This window comes from Nuphar pumila, chromosome 3, assembly GCF_984573655.1.
Source record: "Nuphar pumila chromosome 3, dmNupPumi1.hap1.1, whole genome shotgun sequence".
NCBI classification, from domain to species: domain Eukaryota; kingdom Viridiplantae; phylum Streptophyta; class Magnoliopsida; order Nymphaeales; family Nymphaeaceae; genus Nuphar; species Nuphar pumila.
In genome coordinates, this window is record NC_143251.1 from 92,307,062 (window position 1) to 92,332,427 (window position 25,366).

Genomic DNA, 25,366 nt, shown 5'->3' on the forward strand with positions numbered 1-25,366 from the left:
GGGCGACCGCTATGGAGAATAATCTCAAAGGTAAAAGGCTTTGGGGTTATGTATGTGGAACCATTCCGGAACCACAACTAAAGTTAACTAAATTTGAAGGAGGTGAAGAAAAAGCCTTGAATGAAGAAGAAAAAGAAAAGGCTATTCTTGATTACTCTTCTAAAATGGAAGATTGGGAAAGTGAACATGCTAAAATCTTAGCATGGTTCGTGAATAACGTCGAATTGAAGATTTGTGCAAATCTTGCAAAATTCAAGAAGGCTAATGAAGCATGGTTTTTCATGAAAGGTATGTACACTCAAAGAGACCTTGCTAGGCACTTTTTTCTTCAAGAAAATGTAAGAGCCACCAAGCAAGGTGATATGAGCATTAGGGACTATTATAGTGCCCTATCCTCTTTATGGGATGAACTTGTCCTTCTCGAACCGCAATGGGAAGGAAGTGCTATTGCTATGAGACAAGAGCAAATGGAAAAAGAGAGGTTCTTTCAATTTATTCATGGGCTTCGTCCCGAATTTGAACAACTTAGAGGATCTCTACTTCATAGAGCCTCTACTCCTCTAAGCGATATTTTGGCCGATTTATGTCAAGAAGAAACCCGTTTGGCCTTGAAAAAGGATGTTGATGAAGTACATGCCGTGTCTAGACCCGGCAACAATGTAAGATCATATAAACCACCACATTTTTGGAAGAATAATGGTGGAGGAAGGAAAATCATGTCATAATTGTAATGAACCGGGCCATATTCGTCCCGATTGCCCTAAATTCAAGAAGAAGGTAGCTTCCGTGGGAGAAACTCCTCCAATCATCAATGAAGATTCAAAGAAGGATGGTGACATAAAGGATTCCATCGCTCATCTAACCGAAACTCTCCAACAATTTATGAAGATGAACGCCTCTACATCATCATCCTCACCTTCCACTTCCGATGCCGCCATTTCTTCATTCCCAAGTATGTCTTCTTGGATTCTTGATTCGGGTGCCTCTTTCCATATGACTCCAAATGCATCACTTTTGTCAAAACCAAGTCTCAATAAATTTAAATCATATGTATCCACCGCCGATGGAACTTCTTTAAATGTTGAGGGTATTGGAAACCTTGAGAAAATTTATGACCAAAACAAAGAATTTTTTGTTCCCAAAATCCGAATCATCCCAAAACTTAATCTAAATCTTTTCTTCGTCTTTCAAATTACCGATTTTGAATGTAATGTCTCTTTTTCACCAACCCATTGTTATGTGCAGGATCTCCGGTCCGGGAAGCGGATTGGGCAAGGCCATAGAAGAGGGGACCTTTACTATATGGATTTTTTGTCTTTGCCATCCAAATCATTTTGTAATCATGTTCAATCCAAAGATATTGAGACTTGGCATAGGAGACTTGGGCACCCTAGTATTTCCAAATTGTACCTTTTTCCATTTTTGGAAAAATTTTGTAATACAAATACTTTTACATGCAATGATTGTATTCTTGGGAAAATTCACTCTCTTCCATATTCTCATAGCAATTTTGTGTCAAAAAGGCCTTTTGAACTTGTGCATTCCGATGTATGGGGACCGGCACCCGTTATGTCCAAAGGAGGCTTCTCTTACTATGTTTCTTTTATTGATGATTTTACTAGATACACATGGGTTTATATTATCAAGAATAAATCCGATGTCTTCACTAATTTTAAAGAGTTTCACGCTCTTGTTCAAAACCAATTCCAACACAATATAGCCATTTTTAGATCCGACTCAGGAGGAGAATACATGTCTAAAGACTTCCAAAATTATTTTAAGACAAATGGAATTTTGCACCAACGATCTTGTCCTAAAACTCCGCAACAAAATGGTCTTGCGGAAAGGAAACATAGGCATTTAATTGAAACCACAAGAACTCTTCTTGTGTCTAAATGTGTTCCTAAAAACTTTTGGGCCGAAGCTCTTCTTACCGCAACATATCTTGTGAATCGTATACCCTCTTCCTCTTTGAAAAATGTTTCGCCCTTTGAAAAATTATTTAAAATTACTCCCGATTTTAATAGACTAAGAATCTTTGGATGCAAATGTTTTGTACTTAGTCTAGGACAAGATAAGTTGTCACCTAAAGCTATTGAATGTGTGTTCATTGGCTATGGTGAGAATCAAAAAGGCTATAGATGTTATGATATTCGAAACAATAAATTATATGTGTCGAGAAATGTAAACTTTATTGAAGAACAAAATGGTTTCGATATCCACACATCTAAGGAAGACATCGATTATTCTTTTCTATTTGACTTAGCTCGTAGAATTGAGTCTCCTGAGGCTATTTCTTGTGATACTAGTTGTGATGGGATTTCACATTATAATGATATACAACAACATGATAATACCTCCCAAAATGAAAACCTTAATGATATAAATGTCTATACCCGGCGGATAGGAAATGAACATCAACCTGCTATTGACAGATACTCTCAAGACTTTTTAGAAGAATCTACTGACAACCATCTACCTAGGAGATCTTCTCGTACCAGTAGGCCACCACAAAAGTATGAATCTTTTTCTCCGAATTATAGGACCTGTCTTATGTTAATACATTCGTATCACGAACCTTCCTCTTTTAAGGAAGCTAAAGATCACCCACATTGGATTGAAGCCATGAAAATCGAATTAGAGGCTCTTAACAAGGCCCAAACCTGGAGCATTATTCCTCAACCTTTAGGGAAGAAGGCAATTGGGTGTAGATGGGTATATAAAGTCAAAACTAAATGTGATGGGTCTCTTGAAAGATACAAAGCTCGTTTGGTAGCAAAAGGCTATGCCCAAGAATATGGGATTGATTATGAAGAAACCTTTGCTCCCGTGGCCAGAATGACTAGTGTACGAACCTTAATTGCCTTAGCATCCATCAAACAATGGCCTATATACCAACTTGATGTTAAAAATGCTTTCTTAAATGGAACTTTATGTGAAGAAGTTCTTATGGATCCTCCGTCGGGTCTTGAAATTGGGAAAGGCAATATTCTAAAATTAAACAAAGCTCTTTATGGGTTAAAACAAGCGCCAAAAGCTTGGTATGATCTTTTTAGCAAAGTAGTTCTTGATAATGGTTTCTCCTCATGTTACACTGATACTGCTTTGTTTGTTAAATCCTCTAATGAATACATAACCATTTTGTTATTATATGTTGATGATATGATTATCACAGGTAATGATAAGAAAGGTATTGATCTTATTAAAAATATTCTTAAAAAAAATTTTGATATGTCTGATCTGGGTTTTTTGAGGTATTTCTTAGGAATTAAAGTTGCATACTCCCCCAAGGGGTATGTCCTATCTCAGATGAAGCTTGCCTCTGATATTATTGCTAGGTCTGGGCTAACAGATGACAAAAGGGTGGAGACTCCAGAAGTGATCAATGCCAAGATGAGAGCCAATGATGGCACTCCTTTAGCAGATCCCACGCCTTATCGTCAATTGATTGGATCCTTAACATATTTATCTATTACCAGGCCTAACATTTCCCATGCTGTTCATAGCAAGGTTGCCAAACTAGGAAGCGAAAGCAGGAAACGATACGGGAAGCGGAAGCGAGAAGCGAAGCTTTTAAAATTTATGGGAAGCGGGAAGCGAAGTATCAATTTAAAAGCAAAATATTAAAAAAAATGAAGCAATATGGTAATTAAATAGGAATCGAACAAGAAACAAATAAAAACTAAAATAAAATTGATGATTCTTATATTTCATGATTTTTCAGTAAAAGAGTTAAATTTTTGTTAAAATCTAACAATGATGGTTACTAATTTAAAAAAAGTATATGGAAAGTAAGTGAAAGTATGAGAGAAAATACATGAAAAACATGAAAAAAAAAACGTGAGAAAAGCATATAGGAAGCATAGACCATGTGTATGGGAAGCATAGAAGAAGCATGGGGGAATCGAGATTCCCATGAAGTTTCGGAAGCGAGGAGTATCGCGCTTCCGAAGCGAGTTTCCGGGAAGCGAGCTTCCCACCTACCTAAGAAGCTTCCGGTAACTCTGGTTCATAGTGCAAGCCAATTTCAGACTGCTCCTACCACCACTCACATGGCAGTGGTAATGAGGATTATCAGATATCTAAAAGATTCTATAACTAAGGGAGTATTCTTATCCTCTTCTTCACCTCTTACTTTACTTGCGTATACTGACTCTGATTGGGGGGTAACCCCGATGATCGTATTTCTACCACAGGTTATTGTGTGTTTCTTGGGGAGTCACTTATCTCCTGGAGGTGTAAAAAGCAGCGTAAAGTTTCTCTCTCATCTACTGAAGCCGAATATCGTGCGATGGCCACTACCACAACTGAGATTATATGGTTAAGAAGCTTACTTAAAGATATGGGTGTCTCATTCTCAACTCCCTCAAAGCTATGCTGTGACAACAAGAGCTCCATTTATATCGCTAGCAATCACACTTTTCACGAACGAACGAAGCATATTGAGATGGACTGTCATTATGTTCGAGACGAGTTTTTACGAGGCACCATTCAACTTCCATATGTTCCTACCGAATATCAGTTGGCGGACTTCTTCACCAAAGCTTTGCCTTCGCCTCGCTTCTACTTCCTCCTTAGCAAACTCTCGGTGATCTCACCATGTGTTTGAGGGGGGGTGTTAAAATATGATGTATATTTATATATATATATATCTATATACATAGATTACGACACATACACATATATATAATATATATATGTCTATGTGTCTATCTATATATATAAATATATATATATTTATTTTGTAAAACCCGATAGGGGTATTTCTGTAATTTCACCCTGTACACGCATATCATTGATATGCTTTTCTCTTTTTCTTTTTCCTTTATTCTTTTTCCTTTTTTTTGCTTTTTTCTTTTTTTGTTTTTATTCACTTGAGAGGGGTCCACATAGAGTCGTTGGACCCCTCCAACGGTCATAAATATGACCGTTGGAGGGGCTCCAACGACTCTATGGGAGCCCCTCCTTGGGTCCCTTGCTGTGTATAAATAAGGGGCACAGCCCCATGTATTTACCAAGCTTCTCTTGAAGCATTCTATGAAGTGAGATATATTTTTTATCTTCTTTTTGTGCTTGACCACTTTTGTGGTTTATTTTGCCCTTTAGTGGCATCTTGTGTATGTGCGTGCTTCCGTGCTTTCGCTTGGAGACGTTGCTCTTTTCATTTGGCACTTCATTACACATACATGTGTGTGCACTTTCTTTTATGCCAATTCCTACATTGTTTTGTTGTTTAGTGATTTGGTACTTTATTTTAGGGGGAAAACCCCCAAAGATAAGGTTTCTTGCATATATGTGGACATGAGTGTGCATGTGCACACCTGCTGTATGTATACCATTTGTTCTACTTTTTTGACTAAGCAGTTAGAATTATGCCTAGGCACTTACCCTAGGTGCCCAGGTGACCTATAGAGATGGATAGATATAAACATCACTTTTTTATGCCAATTATCATATTGTTTTGTGGATTATTGATTTGATTTTTTATTTTTTACAAAGTCAAAGATAAGGTTTCTTTGCATATACGTGTATATGGATCTGCCAAATTGTATGCTATGTCACACGGACTCGGCTAGGGAGGCGCTGCACCCGAGTCGACACGCCCCGACACGGGTGCGGCTTCGGACTCGGCCCAGACTCGGTCAACGCCGAGTCGGACTCGGTCAAAGAGTCAAGGCCGAGTCCGTCCACATTTTGGACTCGGTCAACTTTGACCGAGTCCAAAAATGTCCATTTTTAAGAAGAAAAACAAAAAAAATCATTTTTTATATAACTTTTTTTAAAAATATATATATATATAACCAGACTGCCACAGTCTGTGACTGTGCACAGTCTGACTGTGCACAGTCTGTGACTTGCACACTATGCAACTGCAACTGCACAGTCTGTGACTGTGCACAGTCACAGACTGCATTGCACAGTCTATGCAACTGCAGTTTATGCAACTCTTATGCAACTCTGATCCATTTGATTGGGGATGTGTGATCTTTAAGGGGAAGCGTGATTCCTCCAGCGAAGGGTGTGCACTACCAATATCATGCTTGAGTGGGCCCTGCTTTCATGGGGCATACACTTATTAAACAGAAACATACTTTGACTGGTTCATGTAGTGCTTGTTTAATGTTTATCTGCCCCACCTCTCCCCAAAACACACCAACACACACATACACGTCTGGGTGCTTCTGGTTTCTTTCTCTCCATCTATCTTAGGGGTGATTTGTTTTATATATTGTGCTTCTTTTGATACTATGCAAATTCTTCAAATGAGCGTAAATGCTTGAACTGCCTACTAGAAAGTTGCTTCTCAGTGTTCAGGACCAATACTTAGTAGTTGTATATGCATAATTTTATATTCTTGAAATATCTTTCAATTTATCAATTTAAAGGAATATAAATACAATACAACCAGGATTTAGCCAGAGCAAAGGTAAATGAAACATGAATGTGCCCTCTTCCTGTAAGATGTATATTTTCATATGCAAGTCATATTTTCTCTACTGAAAAACTTGATATTTTTATATATTCATGTACTGATAAATGACAATGAAATTGCTAATAAATTTTTTCTGTTGCTATGTTATTGCTTCTATATATATATATATATATATATATATATATATATATATATATATATATATATATATATATATATAGCCGAGTCCCCGAGTCCAAAATTTTTGAAATTGCGCCGCACCTGTGTCGCACCCGCACCCATGTGACATAGATTGTATGTGATTGGTGTATTCTTTGTCTTATTAATTAAAATTATGCCTAGGGACCTATTTGGATGTCTAGGTGATCTAGGTGTGCCCTGGTAGGATATTCTTTTAATAGTTTTAAAAACATTATAATTGTATATATTTTTTTGAGTTTTTTAATGTTTATTTCAAATAATAATATTTTTGTGGGTCAGTAGGTGACACCTAGAGCCTAAGGGGGCAAAGGCTAGGCACTGCTTAGCACTCATTTTACTATTAGCCTCTTAGTATTATCTTTGGACTAAGGTTTGGTCCGTTATTTTAGACAACCAAAGATAAGGATTTATTTGAACTACTAAAAAAAAGAAACAGATACATGAGAAAAAAATTTGAGTTCCAAAGCTGCAACGGACAACCAGTCCACATCATCATTACCCTATAAAATTCCAGCAAGATCTCCGCTACCTCCAGAGTGTTTGAGTAACCAGCAAGCTATGTCACATGGGTGCGGGCGCGGGCGCGGGTGCGGGTGCGGGTGCGGGTGCGGGGATTCGGCACTTCCAAAAAACCCGAGTGCGGGGGTGCGGGGGTGCGGCAGGGGCAAAAATGTAATATATATATACATATATATATATATATATATATAAATAAAGGGGATCGGGGAACAGGCGGGTTTTTTTTTCAAATTTTGCATCAGCAGCTGACAGACAGCTGCTGCAGCTGACAGCTGCTGTCAGCATAATTTTAAAAAAAAAAAAATCGCAGCCCATTTGGGCAAATTTTTTTTTTTAAAAAATCCAAAAAAAAATGGACCTTAATGATCCTGGGTGCGGTCAACGCACCCAGGATCGGGTTGACCGCACCCGGTGCCGCACCCGCGTCGAGTCGCGTCGACGCGGGTGCGGCACCCTGCTAGCCGAATCCCTGTGACATAGCCAGCAAGATGGCAGAACCTTGAATCAAAGTCTCTGTATTTCTGCCCATAATTTCACTTTTGCAGGTAAGCTTATTAAGTATGAAAGGTCTGTGTCACCATGTCAGATCTTAAAGATTACTTTCATTAGGCCAGGTCAGTTTGACGGTCTATCCATAAAAGGGTTGAAGCATCCATCTGTAAATGATCTTGATCTCCATATAGCAGAACCAGCTAAAAACACACAATCCAGGATGTTATCTTGAGTCATAGCCTCACCCATGCAACTGGCCGTGCAAATATCCATGTCCAAGGGAGGGCCCCTTCCCTCAAAGAGACTCCGTGGACAGGCAGCACCCAACATTTCACGAGTTTATACTGCAGTGCAGCCCACTTCATTACTGAGTTCAGACCAGGATGTTCACTCAGTCAACCAATTTGTTGAAACTAATCAATCCAAAAATTTCATCAGTAATGCCCCCATCAACTAGTTTTTTATCAAACCAATCACCAACTTTGGAGTTCAAAAGTCAGACCATCCCAATTAAAAAAGGAATATTTCAGGCTTGTTGACCAAGCCAAGGTTCAATCGGATTTAGTCTTTGTCCCATCATTCAACTGCATGTTCCGTATTGGTAGAAAGCATGGAAATCAAACCTTTCCACGTACCTCATTCCAGCATCCATTTATTATTAGGCATAAAATGTGGATGTATTATTCCTTTCTGTTAAAAGTTCTCATTACAGTACATTCATAGACTTAACCAAGAAACCTCCACATAGACATTAAATTCCAAAAGAAACTTTGAGAATTTAACAACTATTTCCTCTTATATCATCCTCAAAGTTGAGGCTATAATCAAATGACAAGAATACACCTAAACATTAAACAGGCATAACTTTCCTCCAAACAGCATAATACACTAGAAATAGGCAACTTCTATGGTAATCATAAACAGAGTTGTTAAATCACATTAGTGAAATGCCTGCATATCACTTTTTTTCATGTTTTTTCTAGTACGCTATGTATTCATGATTTGTGTGCAGTAAAACCACTGTTTCAAGTTATGTGCTTAGATCAAGGGCTGCAATGACATAACGGCTCTTTAATAGGCCTCAATTGCAAGCTTCAAACAATAAACAAGGAATAGAAGATGCAGCATGAGTACAAAAAAGAGAATCAACTTGTTCCTAGAAAGTCACAGATATCACCGATATTTTGAAAATATTGTGATATTAAAGCTGTAAAATGGAGAACAATATTAAAGGTAAAATATCACGATATTTTGAAAATATTGGCAATTTATATATATCGCTATCGCAAACCCCAGCAGCTGTTACTTTTTCAAAACTGTTAGTGTAGGGGTATTTTGGGATTTTTGAAAAAAGGATACATTTGGTTTTTTAACAGGTTACTTTTAGTATCAGTTTTATAACTTTTTCCTTTAAGGTTTAACTTTTAAGTCCTTAAGTAAGGGGGCCTTTGACCTTGACCCCCGATACTCAACACTCTTGGCTGCGACAAGGAAAGAAAGAAGGAAGAGAAGGAGGAAGGGAAGGAAGGAAAGAAAGAAAAAGAGGGGCTCTCGGTGGCTGCCCTGCGACAATGGAAGGAAGAAAAGAAAGAGGAAGGGAAAGAAGAAAAGAGGAAGGGGGCTCTCGGTGTCTGCCCTAAGACAGGGGAAGAAAGAAGGAAGGAAGGGAAGGAGGAAAAGAAGGAAAGAAAGGGGAAGGGAAGGAAGAAAAGAAAGAGGAAGGGAACGAAGGGGGTCTCTCGGTGTATATTTAGGTTGTTTGTCATGTTGTTTATGTCATATTATGGCTCCTTTGCTTTACATCTATTTTTTCTTATTTTTTTCTATTTTTAATTTTTTTTTTTTTTAGTTTTAAAATCCTGAGATTTATTGGAAAACCTATAATATCCCGATATTATACCTCGTCAAGATATAGCAGATACTGATATTTGTGACTATGGTACTAATTACAGCAGGTGCTTTTAGCATTGATGGCTAAATTTTTTTTCCTAAAAAAACATTAACAATGTTAAATTAGCATAAAAGATAGATAAGAAGTTTTGATATGCATGGACTATATTGAGAATGTGCTTTTTTACCCTGGAATGAAATTATCCTTGACATTTTAAACAATAGATTATTTTACTCCTAAAGACAAATAGACAGACCTTTCCAACAGGAAGTGCAAAATTGATGACCACAAACAACAGCATGCATTACTCCACGAGAGTAATTTTCAAAGCAAATCCCACAGGTAAGCTGCAAACCAGAAAATGACAAATACCGTTAATGGAAGGATGAGGTTTAAGGGGGCAGAAAAATCTGTTTGATATATACTAATAGGTAGATGAAATTCAACCACTTTAAGAACAAAAAAACATGATGGCTTACTTCAACAGTGTCATGCATTATCTCAACAACTGGCTTCTCCAGCAAGCCTACAGCTTTGCGAACTTTATCCTCATCTGCAAACCACTCATCATTGACTTTACTGACACTCCTGTGTATTAAGAGGATTCAAGAGAAAGCATGAGATCCTTGTAGCACATCTTAAAGATCTCAAGCACACAAAGAACCTACCAAATTTTTACCATCATTTAATTGAATGCATAAAAATCATAATAACAAATAGATGAAAATGTAACGGGCGCCTGGACCCCTTTTGAAATGAAAGAGGTAGATTAACAAAGATTATTTTAGCAAAGTGATGAATTCACTAAATGAGCCCAATCTTAGAAATGTAAAATCAACCAAGAAGATGCATCCAATACCGAAAATTCAGTATGGAGCCAGATTCATTACATCATGCATGAGAAATGATAGCAATTATGAGTTGTATCATGTATGACCATGACATCAGGCATCAATGGGTTTGAATTTGTTGGCTTGAAGCCAGTTAACACAGCACTCTAAGCCAAAGGGTTTCTGGTGACTGCACTTCAACTTGATAGGATCAATCTCTTTTACACTTTACCGATAAATCATAGAATACTTAATGTTGTTATCCATCATCAAGAAATGGGGAAGCATATGGACAAATTTTCATAAACGACTTCCTTATAATAGATGCAAACTTCATACCAGTGATAGTAGCGCAAGAGAATACTAGCTGAAACTCTTGGAATGGAAAGCACAGTAGATATTCTTGTTATGTCGTCCTCTTGATGAAGACGGATGTCAGCTTCACTCAAGATGGTATAGTTTTGCTGGAAAAGAGAGAAGAAAGAAGTTTAACAGCAAACCAAAAAATTACTATACAGTAAATAAATATTAATAAATCTCCCCACAAGAACACCTGCAAGTGTCTGAATGCATAATATTTGGAGTAGAATTTGGATCAATCCATACAACAAAGAGCACAAATAGATGGACAAAACTCAAGCAAATACTTTATCAAAAAGAATAAGTGATACCATGCCACACATTGAAACAGCAGATAAAAATTAATTGAAATGTCAAGCAATCAACAACTCAAGAAAATAAGGCAGCAATTCTACACTATCATCTTTGTATAAAATGAGCAAAAAACTTTTTTATTATATAACAGACTATGTCACACACAATTTTCTTAGCATGGATGGACACAACACACAACATGAAACTTCATGAGCACAGCCAAATCCATGCCCAATCTTATTTGCTTTATTTTGTATGTACATAGTTCTCTTCATGTTAAAATTTGTCATCAATCATGTCTATTTCAACTTTCAACTTGTATCCGTTAGTTAATGCATATTAACCATGATAGTTTAGAATTTTTATTCAAGAACTTGCACTTTTAAGAGGTCATTCATGCTTCATTGTTTTACATAGCGAGTTTTAAACATGCATGTGTGCACGCAAATATTACCATGTTCCAGTGTCCTTGCTTTCCAAGACTTTTGGGGCATACCGAGCATATCCATGTCATAACCCATAACCATGTCCATGCCTGTCATATAGATGACAAACATGATAATTTTGGTAGAAAAGGAAAATGTGCTTCACCTTATCTAGAATTCTGATGCAATTCATACTATTCAATCACGCATTTCAGTTCAGTCTATGCAATCACCAGCAAGTTCCTTCCTCTTTTGCCTTTGTTTTTTATTTTAATTTCATGTTTTTTCCTTTCAAGATGTAGTTAAGCATACACTACAGATATTTACAGCAAATTATCCCTTGTTTCCATCTTGAGTCACTTCCAAACCAACACCACTGGCAACTGTATGAGACATGTACCCACAACCAGCATATAAAAGAGCCATACTCAGTGAAGTCCACTATTCCAGGGTTCTAGGGAGGGGCTGACAGGAGCCGGTCCTAACCTTCTGCTTTTTGCGAGAAGTGAACCCACCAGGACTTGAACCCATGATTTCTTACTAGCAACCCAAGCACTTTACCATTGCACCATGCAATGGCCCTCAATCCGCAACCAGAATATATAAATGAACAAGTGCACTTGGAGAAATCTTACGAACAGGCATACTTAATATTCTGGGCCGCCATGTTTTTTCACTTTTTGTATCTGATGTATATATCTCTTTGGCACTCTCTAGTTCTTGTAAATGGCCTTTGGCCTAAGATCCCCCGTATACTTCGGTAACAGGCCCCACACCCTCTCTCTCTCGCTTTGTACTTACAATTGCTATAAAGAAGTTTATGTCTTCATATCTTCTTGCTCTCTCTATGTGTTTGTGCATGCACGTGTGTGTTAAAAGCTCGTTTGTGTGCTTGAAAGGCCTACTCTCGATGTTAAGATCTACCGAGGCGTCATTGTGGGGGCTTCGCTTTTAAGCCTGTGACAAGTTGGTATCAGAGCCTTGTTGACATTGAGATTGACAATGCCTCCGAATAAACAAAACATGATTCCTTTAGGTAGTCAGGTTCTTTCGGAAGAAGAGTTCATGTTTGATGACCATGTGTCAGTTACTCAGTTATCATGTGTGATGTCGCTGAGCTGATAGGGATCGTGACCAACATGGAGAAGTTGGTTAATGTGATTAATATTGCCTTTGTGATGCTTGATCAAGAGATCAAGATTGCAGTAGAGAGAGTGGAGGACATTGTGGAAAGTTTTGGCCAGTGTTATTAAAAGTGTGCCTCAAGGCGCAAAAAGCGCGCCTCACCTCAAGGCGAGGGCCTTTGTGCCTTGAGACGCAAGCATAAAGCGCAAATGCCCCAAGGCGTGCACCTCATACGCCTTGAGGTGCATGCCTCGGAGCGAGGCGCGCCTCAAGGTGAGGCGTATACGCCTCGAATTTTTGGTCAAATGAGGGTCAAAACCCTCATTTGACCAAAAATTAGGTTTTAATAACAGGGCCCCCGACCCTAATGTTATATTTTATGAGAAACATGCAGTTGGGGGTCCTGTTATTTTCTGAAAAACGAAGAGCCGAGGAGACAAGTTCGAGGGCCAAAAAATTGTTTTGGTGTATTAGGGTTTGTTGCCGGAGAGAAAGGAGGAGACGAGTTCGTTCATTTGAAACACGCAGTTTGTACATTTTGGGTAAGTTTCACTTTTTCTCCATTCTTGTTCTCAATTTGTATTTTCTGTTTCTTCTTTGACTATAAATCACTGGCCGGTCATCATCCTAAATCAATTCCTAATGGTTTTTATCTCTTTTAGTAGTCAGTTGAGCATGTTACTGTGATGACAGAAAAAAAGATTTAAAAGTTGCCAGTCATTGAATTGATTTGGCAAGTCGTGCACAACTTGCTACATTCGGTTGAAGAAGAAAAAAAATCAGAAGACATGTTGAATCCATTAATGGTGCTCTGCGTCAAACACCAAAAACCACAAGATTAAACGCATGTACAACTTGGCAAGCATTACAAAGCCTGATTTAAGTAGCACCAAAATCGAATACATGTCATCCAATCAACCAAAATAATTAATCATAACTGGATTAATGTTACTTTTATAGGTTAATCTCATAATTTTTCAGTATTTATTTAAGATTTTTTAATTTCTTGTTGGTTGTTGCTTTATCAATAAAGCAATTTTTATTTATTTATAATTTTAGATATTTTTTATAGTCTTTTTTAAGTTTTCAAAAAAAAATTTGAGGCTTACGCTTTACGCCTCGCCTCAGATTTTGGTGGAGCGCCTCGCTACGCCTCAACGCTTTTCACAACACTGGTCTTGCCCTAAATTTGGGGAGACGATGGATGGTCTTACCACTAAGTTCGATGATCTGTTAGAAAGGTTCAACACCATGGCTGTAGAAATGAATGTTGTTCGACAAAAAAATGATCAGTTGGAGCGACAGTTGAGGGTTGTCCTGGCTGGTGGAGCAACGGCGCATGTGGATAGGCCACATATCAAGTTGCCCGAGCCCGCAAAGTATAAGGGCACTCGAAACTCAAGAGATCTCAAGAATTTTATTTATCTGATAGAGAAGTACCTTGATGCTGCCAGAATTGAGGAAGATGCAGACAGATTGTGCACCGCAATGATGCACCTTGCGAATGATGCTATCCTTTGGTGGAGACGCCGCTTAGGCGACATTCGACGAAGGCTTGTCATGTTAGACTCGTGGAAAGAAAAAGAAAACAATGTGACTGCTTTTTGCCCAAGAATAAGGAAAGAATGGCCCTCAACAAGTTGCTAGCATTGAAACAGACGAGGTCAATTTATGATTATATCAAGGCATTTACCTTGATGATGTTAGACATCGAGGACATGGGCGACGCAGACCGGTTGTTCCACTTCACGCATGGGTTGTAGGGGTGGCAGCTACGAAACTCAATCGGCAAGACCCTCCAACTCTCATCGTGGCGCTTGCTGTTGTCGAAAAGCTTGCCAAGATCGATAGGCGCAACACGTGGTAGACAATTTGGAAATGACTATAACAACAACAATTGAAGGGATAACCAAAGGAATGACAATGGGCATAGCACTGACCATAGGAACCAGCACAATCTTGGCCAACAGGATGGCCAAAATAACAACAACAATCAGAATAGAAACAACTACCAACGGTTGAACTATCATCATCGTGACAGTGATACTTGGCCGACCGGATGGCCATAATAACAACAATCAGAACAAAAACAACTACAAAGGGTTGAACTATCATCGTCATGACAGTGATAACAGTCACGACGATGATAGTTCAACCGTTGGTAATTGTTACTGACTATTGGAGCGATACAGATGATGAACGCGGTGAGGGTGATGGATACTATGGATCCACCTGTATGCAAGGAACTGATGTACTTGAAACTCCTACTCAATGAGAGACTCGGGCATTGGTACATATGTGACACGCATAACTTCATCTCTCGTGAAGAATCATAATGTTTGGGTTTGCAATGGAAAAAGGAGAGTCGTATAAAAGTGGTCAACTCCGAAGCAAAAGCCATCTACAGTGCTATCCTTAATGTGCTAGTGTGAATCCAAAGTTGGTCTAGGAAGGCCACATTTTCAGTAGCACCAAGGGATGATTTCAAAGTCAACATTTGAGATGGAATTTTTTAAAAGCATCAAGGTAGTGTCGATGCCTCACCTAAACATTGTCAGCTTTAAGGATGAGAATGCGTCGTGCATGATTATCATGTTGCCTGCAGAAAAGCCTCGTGAGTGCTTTATGTCTACGCTCCAACTGAAGAAAGGAACGAAGAGAGGTGACGAGACTTTCCTCATCACAATCTAAGAAACGAAAGAAGCGAGAGAAGTCGTTGGTGTTCCAGAGACCCTAGTGCCTGTATTAAAGAAGTTCGGTGATGTTATGCCCACCGAATTGCCGAAGAAGTTACCTTTAAGGCGTGAGGTAGATCATCATATCGAGCTAGTGCCGAGTGCATGGCCATCCGTAATGGCTCTATATCGTATGACAATTCCTGATCTACAGGAACTGCGTAAGCAGCTGGATGACATGCTAGAAGCATGGATCATCTAATCATCCAAAGCTCCCTTTGGAGCACCCATGTTGTTTCAAGCAAAGCACGATGGGTGCTTGTGCGTCGACTAAAATTAAACAAATTAATAAGAAGAACAAGATTTTGCTTCTTTTGATCGCGGACTTGTTTAATCAACTCGAAAAGGCTTAGGTTTTCTCTAAGTTGTACTTGAGATCGGGTTATTGACAAGCAAGAGTAGATGAAGCCAAGACCATTTGTGTGACGTGTTATGGAGCGTTCGAGTTTTTTTGTTATGTCATTCAGCTTGACGAATGAGCCTGCGACCTTCTCTACCTTGATGAACAAGATATTCTACCCATACCTTGAAAAATTCATCGCGGTGTACATCGACTCTATGGAGGAGCATATTCAATACCTTCATATTGTGTTTCAAACTCTAAAAAGATAATGAGTTGTATGTCATATGTCATGTAGAAAAAGTGCTTATTTGGTCACGGGGAAGTTTACTTCCTTTGCCATGTTCTAGGAGGAGGCAGATTGAAAATGGATCACAAGAAGGTTGAACCATCTGCTAAGGTTCCTAAATTGTGTTCTTTCTTGGGACTTGCCAACTACTACTTGCAATACATAAAAGGATATTCTCATATCGTCGCGCCCTACTCACTGATTTGCTAAAAAAGGCAAGCCATGGCCATTGTTTGATGTGTGTCAGGAAGCTTTTGAGAAGCTGAAGCGCACCCTCACAGAAGAACCTGTGCTAAGATTGTCAAATTGCCAACAACCATTTAAAGTGCAAATTGACGCGACTAACTTAGCGATTAGAGGGATGTTGCTTCAGGAAGGACACCCCATTGCATTTGAGAGTCGCAAGTTGAATGACGTCAAGCAACGATACACTGTGCACGAACGGGAGATGTTAGCAGTCGTGTATTGTCTATGACATGGAGACACTACCTTCTGAGGTCGCAATTTGTTGTGCGAACTAACAATGTTGCAACGAGCTACTTCTAGACTCAGAAAAAGTTGAGTACAAGACAAGCCCGCCGGCAAGATTTTTTGACAAAATTTAATATGGTCCTTGAGTACAAGTCATGCAGAACCAATGTTGTTGCTGACGCCTTGAGTCAAAAGGCGAAACTTGTAGCACCGCTCGGTTGGGATGGCAATGTTAGTCACCTGACGAGCGATCTTCTCTAGCAAGTTCGAGAAGCTTTGAGGAATGATCTGACAGCCCAACAACCGATCATGTTGATAAAAGAAAGACGTGAATATTTTCGTTGGAGGATGATTTGCTCCAAACCACGGGAGATCGTCTATAAATCTCGCAACAAGATACTCTATAAATGCGCTTAATGCATGAGTAACGTGATACAGTCTGGGCAGGTAACCCAGGGCAGCAGAGGACTTTGGCATTGTTGGAACGTGTGTTCTACTGGCTGCAATTGTGCGATGATGTGTGGACTTGCTTGATCTGCCAGCAAAATAAACCCATCAACCAAAGACCTGCAGGATTGTTGGAGCCACTACCAGTGCTAAGCCGTCTGTGGGAGTGCATCTCCATGGACTTCATCGTCAGCTTACCAAAAGTCCATGGTGGAAGCTCAATTTATGTGGTTGTAGACAGGTTTTCAAAGTATGTTATCTACATATCTGCCCTTGCCACCCACTTGCTCAGCTACCAATACTGCAAAGCTATTTGTGTGAAACGTAATTAAGTATTGGGGAATCCCTGATAACATCATTAGCGACCGAGACACCATTTTCATTGAAAAGTTTTGATGAGAAGTATTTCGCTTGATGGTGACCAACTTGCATTTCAGTATAAGTTTTTATTTCCAAATCGATGGGCAGGCAGAGAGGATCAATGGCATGCTGGAGGAATATCTTTGGCACCTTGTTAGTGCCAACCAAAGAGCTTGGGTGGATTTGCTTAATGTCGCCCAATTCTACTACAACCTCGAGAAAAGCGAGTCATTCGGTCATAGTTCATTTAAAGTTACAACAACACAACAGCTACAGGCTCCGCACTCCCTTATCGGGCGAAAATGTGGCAAAGCGTCTTATGCATACCAGTTTGTCAGAAACTTGTAGGATCAGACAAGGCAACAAAGTGCATTAAGAAATGGGCGAACAAGAAGCGTCAGCCAGCAAAGTTTCGTGTTGAAAATAAAGTGTTGGCAAAGTTCTTCCCTGACCGCAAAGCTATCTTTCAGGGTCACCATCAAGGCCTTATTCGCAAATATAGCAGTCCCTTCACCATCACCAAGCGCGTTGGAAACTTGGCATATAGGTTGGACTTTACATCAAATTTTCAAGTGCATTCAGTCTTTCATGTGTCCAACCTGAAATCGTTCCATGAAGATGAAGGAGATCCTCAACGGAGAATACCTCAACGTGCTCTCATTCTGCACCGCACGCCATCAACAATCAGCATCCCAAACAGAGAACCAAAAGTCATCATCAACCACTCCAACAACTACATTGGTGAAGTGAAGAAGTACCTAGTTCAGTGAAAAGGTCTATCAGAAAGTGAAGCCACCTGGGAAAAAGCCTCCCACATGTTGCACTATCATCAGCTTGTAAAGGATTATCATGAACGATTGATGTCGAGGACACTGTCAGCTTAGGTGGAGAAGCGTGTCTTGAACCTTCATGTTTTTCACTTTTTGCATCTGATGCATATATCACTTTGGCACTCTCTACAACAAACAACAACAACAACTACTACACCTTCATCCCAAAACAATTGGGGTCGGTGATATGAACCAAAAAAGAAAATCATTCTGGGTCTTCCACATGAATCCTTCTCCTCCAATCATTTCTATCCAATGTCATGTCCTCGATGAGGTTCAAAGCATTCATATCATTTCCTATCATCTTCATCCAAGTCTTTTTAGGCCTACCCCGACCTCTTTTAACTAATATATTTTCTCATTTCTCCATCCTTCTAACTAGAGCCTCATTAGGCCTTCGCCGAATATGTCCAAACTACCGTACACGATTCTCTCTCATCTTATTTTCAATGGATGCAACACCTACCTTCTTACGTATCTCCTCGTTTCGAATCTTATCTTTTATTGTATTTCCACACAACCATCTAAGCATACGCATCTTAGCTACACTCATTTTTTGAATATGATGTCTCTTAGCAGCCCAACATTCTGTACCATATAGTAAAGCGAGCCTAATTGTCGTCCTATAAAACTTTCCCTTCAACCGCAATGGCATTCTACGATCGCACAACACTCCAGTTGCATTTTTTCAGTTTATCCACCCAACCTTTATCCTATGATTTACATCTCCATCAATTTCTCCATACTTTTGAATGATAGATCCCAAATATTTGAAACAATTATCCACTGGTATTTCTTGCTCACCAAGCTTCATTACACTCCCATCACTACTTCATTGCTTACTAAACTTCCATATATGTTGTCTTACTCTTACTCAACTTAAAACCTCTTGCTTCCAATGTCTGTCTCCATAATTCTAACTTAGCATTAACCCCAACCCTAGACTCATCAATCAAAACAATATCATCAGCAAACAACATACACCATGGCACATTTTCTTGAATTGATCTCGTAAGCTCATCCATCACTATGGCAAATAGGAAAGGGCTTAAAGCGGATCCTTGATGTAACCCAACCGTTATAGGAAAATTGGTTATCACCCCTCTACAAGTGCGGACATTGGTTACTACTCCTTCATACATATCTTTAAGTATACTAATGTACTTGAGAGAAACACCTTTTTTCATCATTGTCCACTAGAGAACGTCCCTAGGTACTCTATCGTATGTCTTCTCCAAATCAATAAAAACGATATGCAAATCTTTGTTCCTCTCTCTATATCTCTCAATAAGTTGTCTAAGAAGATGTATAGCTTCCATAGTTGATCTTCCAGGCATAAAACCAAATTGATTTTCTGATATCAGGACAACCTTCCTCAACCTAAACTCAATCACCCTCTCCCAAAGTTTTACAGTATGACTCATGAGTTTTAAAACACAATAGTTTGTGCAATCTTGTATATCACCATTATTCTTATATAGAGGCACCAAAGTACTCTTCCTCCACTCATTAGGCATCTTATTTGTCCGCCAAATCTTGTTAAAAAGATTTGTCAACCATTCTAAACCTTTCTCTCCAAAGCATTTCCAAGCCTCGATAGGTATACCATCTGGGCCAACTGTCCTTCTTGATTTCATTTTCTTCAAAGCCTCTACAATTTCTTTATTTTGAATCTTGCACATGAAGTCACGATTCATCTCATGAAAAGGAATGGAGAAGTCTCCAAGATCCTCAGCATGACTTTCATTAAATAGCTTATCAAAATAATCTTTCCATCTCTCCTTAATCTCCTCATCTTTGACTAAAACCCTTTGTGTTTCATCTTTGATACATCGAACCATACTCATATCCCTCGATTTCCTATCTCTCATCTTTGCAAGCCTATAAATATCCTTCTCGCCCTTTTTGGTATCCAACTTGTCATAAACCTCCTTATATACCTTATCCCTCGCGTTTCGAACTACTTTTTTAGCTTCCTTCTTTGTTATCATATACTTCTCCAAATTCTCATTATCACAACTCTTACTTAGATTTTTATAACACTCTCTTTTAACTTTAATAGCTAATTTAACATCTTCGTTCCACCATGATGTATCCTTACCTAGCAGTGCACCGCCTTTAGACTCACCCAATACCGCCTTAGCCACCTTTCTCATGCCACCCGCTATCTTATTCCACATTGATTCTGAATCCTGCTCGAGGCATCAATCAGCTTCCTTAACTACCTGTTGTACAAACATTTCTTGTTTAGCTCCTTTCAGTGCCCACCACTTAATTCTAGGATTTATCCTATGTCTATCCCTTTTGCGGCATTGTCTAATTCTAAGATCTAAAATTAAGACTCTGTGTTGTGTAGCTACACTTTCTCCCAGTATAACCTTACAATCGATGCAACAAACCCTATCTCTCTTTCTAAGTAAGAAAAAATTTATCTGACTCGTATTAACCCCACTTTTAAATGTTACTAGGTGAGACTCCCTCTTCCTAAACCAAGTGTTTGCTAAGATCATATTATAGGACAAACCAAAATCTAAAATCATTTCTCCACTTTCGTTTCTTTCTCCTATACCATAGCCTCCATGGATACTCTCAAATCCATCCCTACTAATGCCTACATGTCCATTAATGTCACCGCCGATGAAAAGCTTTTCTCCATAAGATATCTCTTGTACTGCTCCATCTAAATCTTCCCAAAATTGACGCTTAATGGAATCATCTAAACCTACTTGAGGTGCATAAACACTAAGAATATTAATAATATCCGTACCTAATACTAATTTAATAAGTAAAATCCTATCACCCTTCCTACGGACCTCAACTACATTATCTATAAACTCACGACTCATAACAATCGCTACTCCATTCTTATTCCTATTTACTCTTGTATACCAAATCTTATATCCCCAAGGTTCTATCACTTTTGCTTTCTCACCTACCCATTTGGTCTCTTGTAGACATAAAATATCAATCTTTCTCTTACACATAACATCTACTAACTCTACCAACTTACCAGTTACAGACCCTATGTTCCAAGTGGCTAACCTAATTTTATGGTCTTGGACTAAGTTCTTTACCCCCACCCGTCCAACAAAGTGAGGGAACCCTTGCCTATTTGACACCACACCCAGGCGCCGGTGTGACGCGTCGCTTCTGGGCGACGACCTAGCAACCCTTGCCCATTTATCACTGCCTCCGGGCCTATAGATTACAGTGCATCGCTCAGTAGGGAACGCCCCAACGAAATTCTCATATTGGTTCATATTCATAGGGTATGACTAAGTTTTTATGTTGGCTGGCACTGGCCTACCGCAACCCTCCTCCTTTATCCGGGCTTGGGACCGGCAGTGTATAACTAAACAGTTATACATAGGCGGGTATGACTAAGTTTTTTGGCACTCTCTAATGCTTTTAAATGGCCTTTGAACTAAGATCCCCCGTATACTTCGATAGCGGGCCGCTCTCCCCCCTCTCTATCTTTCTCTCTGTGTACATACTTACAATTGCTACAAAGAAGTTTGTTTTCATATCTCCTTGCTCTCTCTCTATGTGTTTGTGCATGCGTGTACTTTTGCTTCCGCTCATGCATGTGTGTTGAGAGCTTGCTTGTGCGCTTGAAAGGCCTGCTCCTGGTGTTAAGATCTACCGAGGCATCGTCGCGGGGGCCTTCGCCTTTAGGACCATGACACTCACAATCAGGTAATTGCAATCAGTGTCCAAATTAGAGATTCAACCATTAACTTGGAAAAGATCAAAGACACATCTTACTATATGACAGATGCTGAAATGATATCTAAAAGCATGTTTTGATTAAACAACTCAAGACTGTCTAAGACTACCATGGATTAACTAAGATGAAATCAATGCACAAAAAGCTTCACAAGTGGTTTAAATACTTATTTCCATAAATGAACACAACCGCAGAGAATAAGTTTAGTGTTAACATTAACTTTATGTATCCACCTTGAAGGATGATTAACCACAATAGCCAGTATGAAAAGAAAAACAATCCAGCTATAGAATAGCTCTCCACTACGCAACACACAAAAAGACATATCTGCTCATAACAGAATGAGCATGAGCTACTCCAATAGTAATCCATGACTCTAGAATCATCAACTCTATTATCCAATGTAAAAAAAAGGATATCACCACACAATTCGCAGAAACTCAATGCTCATAAAGCATTTGTTCCTCTAGTACTTACACATATTTTCTTAAATAAAGGAACATCATACCAGAATACCATGTTGGCTTAACAAAAACCTCACTTTGTAGCTTCTGCAATATAAATCTGAAAAGCCGTCACATGCTAAATATCCTACAACCTATCTTAGCCTATTATTCTTCCTCCATAATCCATTTTACAAGTGTCCTACTGACCCATGTGACAACCATCAGTTGTTGATGAGCAATCCAAAACTCCTAAACGAGATATTCTATTCAACAATGGCTTACGAGAATTACAAACAGTTGCTTTAATGACTCATGGCGATGAAACAACCATCAATTATCGATGAGCAATGCGACTCAAAGGGGATTCACATAGGATAAAATGCCTAACCCGAAATCTCTCCACCGTGCCAATAATTTGATAGATTTACAAGTCAATTCCCAAACATACAGGCGAAAAGAGAATTATATCATTCAAAACACCAGCTCACCACAACCTAACAACCTAAAACCAGTAAAAGGAAACAAAAGGACAAATTTTTGCAGCATTGCCACTTCAATCGACGAACATCCACCAATCAAAAGGCCAAAACCCCACAATAAACCAACAAAAATCCAAAAAAACACAATCAGTAATCGAAAGAAACTCCTACAGAGATTCCACCGGGATCTACCTGCGGCCTCGTCGCAGCGTCGGAGTCATCGCTATCGTTGTCCAGGAACTCGTAGTGCGCCTCGTCGTCCTCGCTCATCGCCGTGTCGCCGCTGTAGAAGTCATCGAGCGACTCCACATCCGCTGCGTCGTGCATGTCGTCCTCCGATTCCATCTCCACCGCCGGGGGACAAGGAAGCCCTAGAAATTCCGAAAACAGGCAATTTCTCGCCAAAACGAGGGCCAAATCCGGCGAGAGAAGGGTTGGAATCCGAAGGAGAACGTGGGGAATCGACAGAAGCAGAGAGGAAAGCGATCGACTGGAGGAATTCGGGGGAATTTAGAGGTGGACGGGAAATCAACGGAATCGCTGGGGGCTTTCTTTTTCCTCCTTTTCTCAACCCTTTTCCTCTGTCGTTGGCTAACGCCAGGCGCCCTTGTATTATTAACCAGTGGTGGGCGACGTTAAATTACCAATATATCCCAACTTTCCCTTGTTGTCAATGTCCGAACACGAATTTACAAGGCAAGTTCCGTGTCCGTGTACCGACAACTTTTAAGCCCTATTTTGTGGTGGTCTTTTGGGAACTGGTATTTGGGATGGGTGTTTATGCATTTGGAATGAGGAGTGAGGTCATCTCACCTTTGTATTTACACTAAAGAACGGAATCCACAGCCACCACCTCACCTCTAACTGTCAAATCCAGGATTTAGCAGTTCTCACTTCTGCAAATGGTACTTCCTATTCCAGCCAAACAGGGTTTTATACAACTTATAAGACCACACCACCGCAGATAGGGATGTAAACAGTTTGGATTCTGATCGAATGTAGTCACTATAATATCCAATTATAGAATGTTGTCTTAACGAATTTAAATTCGGATTATAAAAAGTTCATATCATATCAGCCTTTTAACATGTAAACGGATTTAGATAACCATCATTTTGGATTGTTTGTGTGATTCTGTAACAAAAAATCAAAACCATGTTTGTATCCCATTATAATGGGATATGGTAGTTTACACTAGAGCATGGAATTGACAGTTGGCACTTCCTGAAATGCTACTTCTCATCCCAGTTACTAGTTTACAAACAGGGCCTAAATGGCATTGAATTCGATCAGATATAGGATAAAATCTGATTCATTAACATCCCTAACCGCAGGGGTGCAATTGGGTCGATTGGGATTGGGTTTGCTCGATTTGCTCAGACCCAAATTTAAATCGGGTTAGAGAACTAGAACCGAACTCCAACTGATTAAAGTTGGTTTTTAGGGTTTGGTTCTGGTTTATATCTTTTCTAATGTTTATCAGGTAGGGACTAAACAGGTCTGGTAGAATAATTGGGTTTATGAGTCTTTTTTCACGTAAATTGGGTTTATGAGTCTTGTTAAGTTTAGTTTTGATGTAAATTGGGGTCGAATCAGATTCTGGTTATGAATTAGGTCATGTTTACGACCACCTGGGTAAGAATTAAACCGTTTAGGAAATAAGATTTTTTAGAAGATATTAATCGGTTTAGGAGAAAAGACTTTTTAGGAGATACCCTCTCCTATGTGTGCAAGTGAACAGCAGTTGCCCCGAATTAAGTGTCAACAGCCTCTTTCTCACTCAATTTGACTCCATACATGTTTTAAACATAGATTCTTTAATAACAATTACGAATCATTTTTTTAAAATAAATTCATATTTTAAACCCTAAATTTGGCTTATTATGGTCCATTGGTTTTTTAATTCATTGAAATCTTTTTGCACATCTTAGTCAAGCGAATCAGCATATATTCTTTTATTGAAAATGATTGTAGTGTCCTTGTAAATTGCGCATTTTCGAAAATGCCTCATAATTTGCCAAAATCCTTCTCATGTCCAAAATTTTGATTCTCAACTTTTTTTAGGACATTTTTGCTCTTCCGCAAATATTAGACGGCGATCGCAAATCATTTTGGTGAATGTCCCAAAAATGTGTGAACCTCCTTCTAAAAAACAAAAAAAATCGTATAAGAGGCTAAGGCAAGCCGATGTTGACAAATGTGTGTAGACATTCGCAAATGTGAGAGTATTTAGTAAAAAGATGTTCGCATATTTTGGAAACATTTGCAAATATGATTTGTGAAGGTCATACTATATTTGTGGACCTCTTTTAAATAAATACTCTCACATTTGTGAACGTCCTCATACATTTGTGAATGTCCTGCTTGTGCCTCTTATGTGATTTTAATAAAAATATGTTTGTATATTTTAGAGACATTTACAAACATGATTTGTGAAGGTCGTACTATATTTGTAAACCTCCTTTAACTAAATACTCTCACATTTACGAATGTCCTAACCTTCACATGTGAATGTCCTCCTACCTCTTTAAGCGATTTTTTTTTAGTAAAAGGTGGTTCACATATTTTTCAGACATTCACAAAAATGATTGGCGAACACCTTGCTATAGGGAAAAGATGTCTTAAAAAGTTAAGAATAAAAAATTTGGACATGGGGAGGATTTTGGCAAATT

General features: G+C 39.0%; 1 protein-coding gene across 8 annotated transcripts in view; it reads right to left on the reverse strand.

Annotated features, from left to right (window-relative positions):
* Window positions 1–23,283, reverse strand: part of LOC149843131 (putative E3 ubiquitin-protein ligase ARI8) — a 98,099-nt gene extending 74,816 nt beyond the window's left edge. For all 8 annotated transcript variants that reach the window (XR_016430843.1, XR_016430846.1, XR_016430841.1 and 5 more), the window contains exons 1-4: window positions 22,887–23,283; window positions 10,706–10,830; window positions 10,016–10,124; window positions 9,793–9,883 (exon numbers count right to left, since the gene is read on the reverse strand). Coding sequence is in view for 1 of the 8 variants with exons in the window: in XM_089999612.1 (XP_089855738.1) it covers window positions 9,793–9,883; window positions 10,016–10,124; window positions 10,706–10,830; window positions 22,887–23,039 (478 nt within the window). In the remaining 7 variants the exon portion in view is untranslated. The remainder of the gene's footprint in view (window positions 1–9,792; window positions 9,884–10,015; window positions 10,125–10,705; window positions 10,831–22,886) is intronic.
* Between the last annotated feature and the right edge of the window lie 2,083 nt (window positions 23,284–25,366).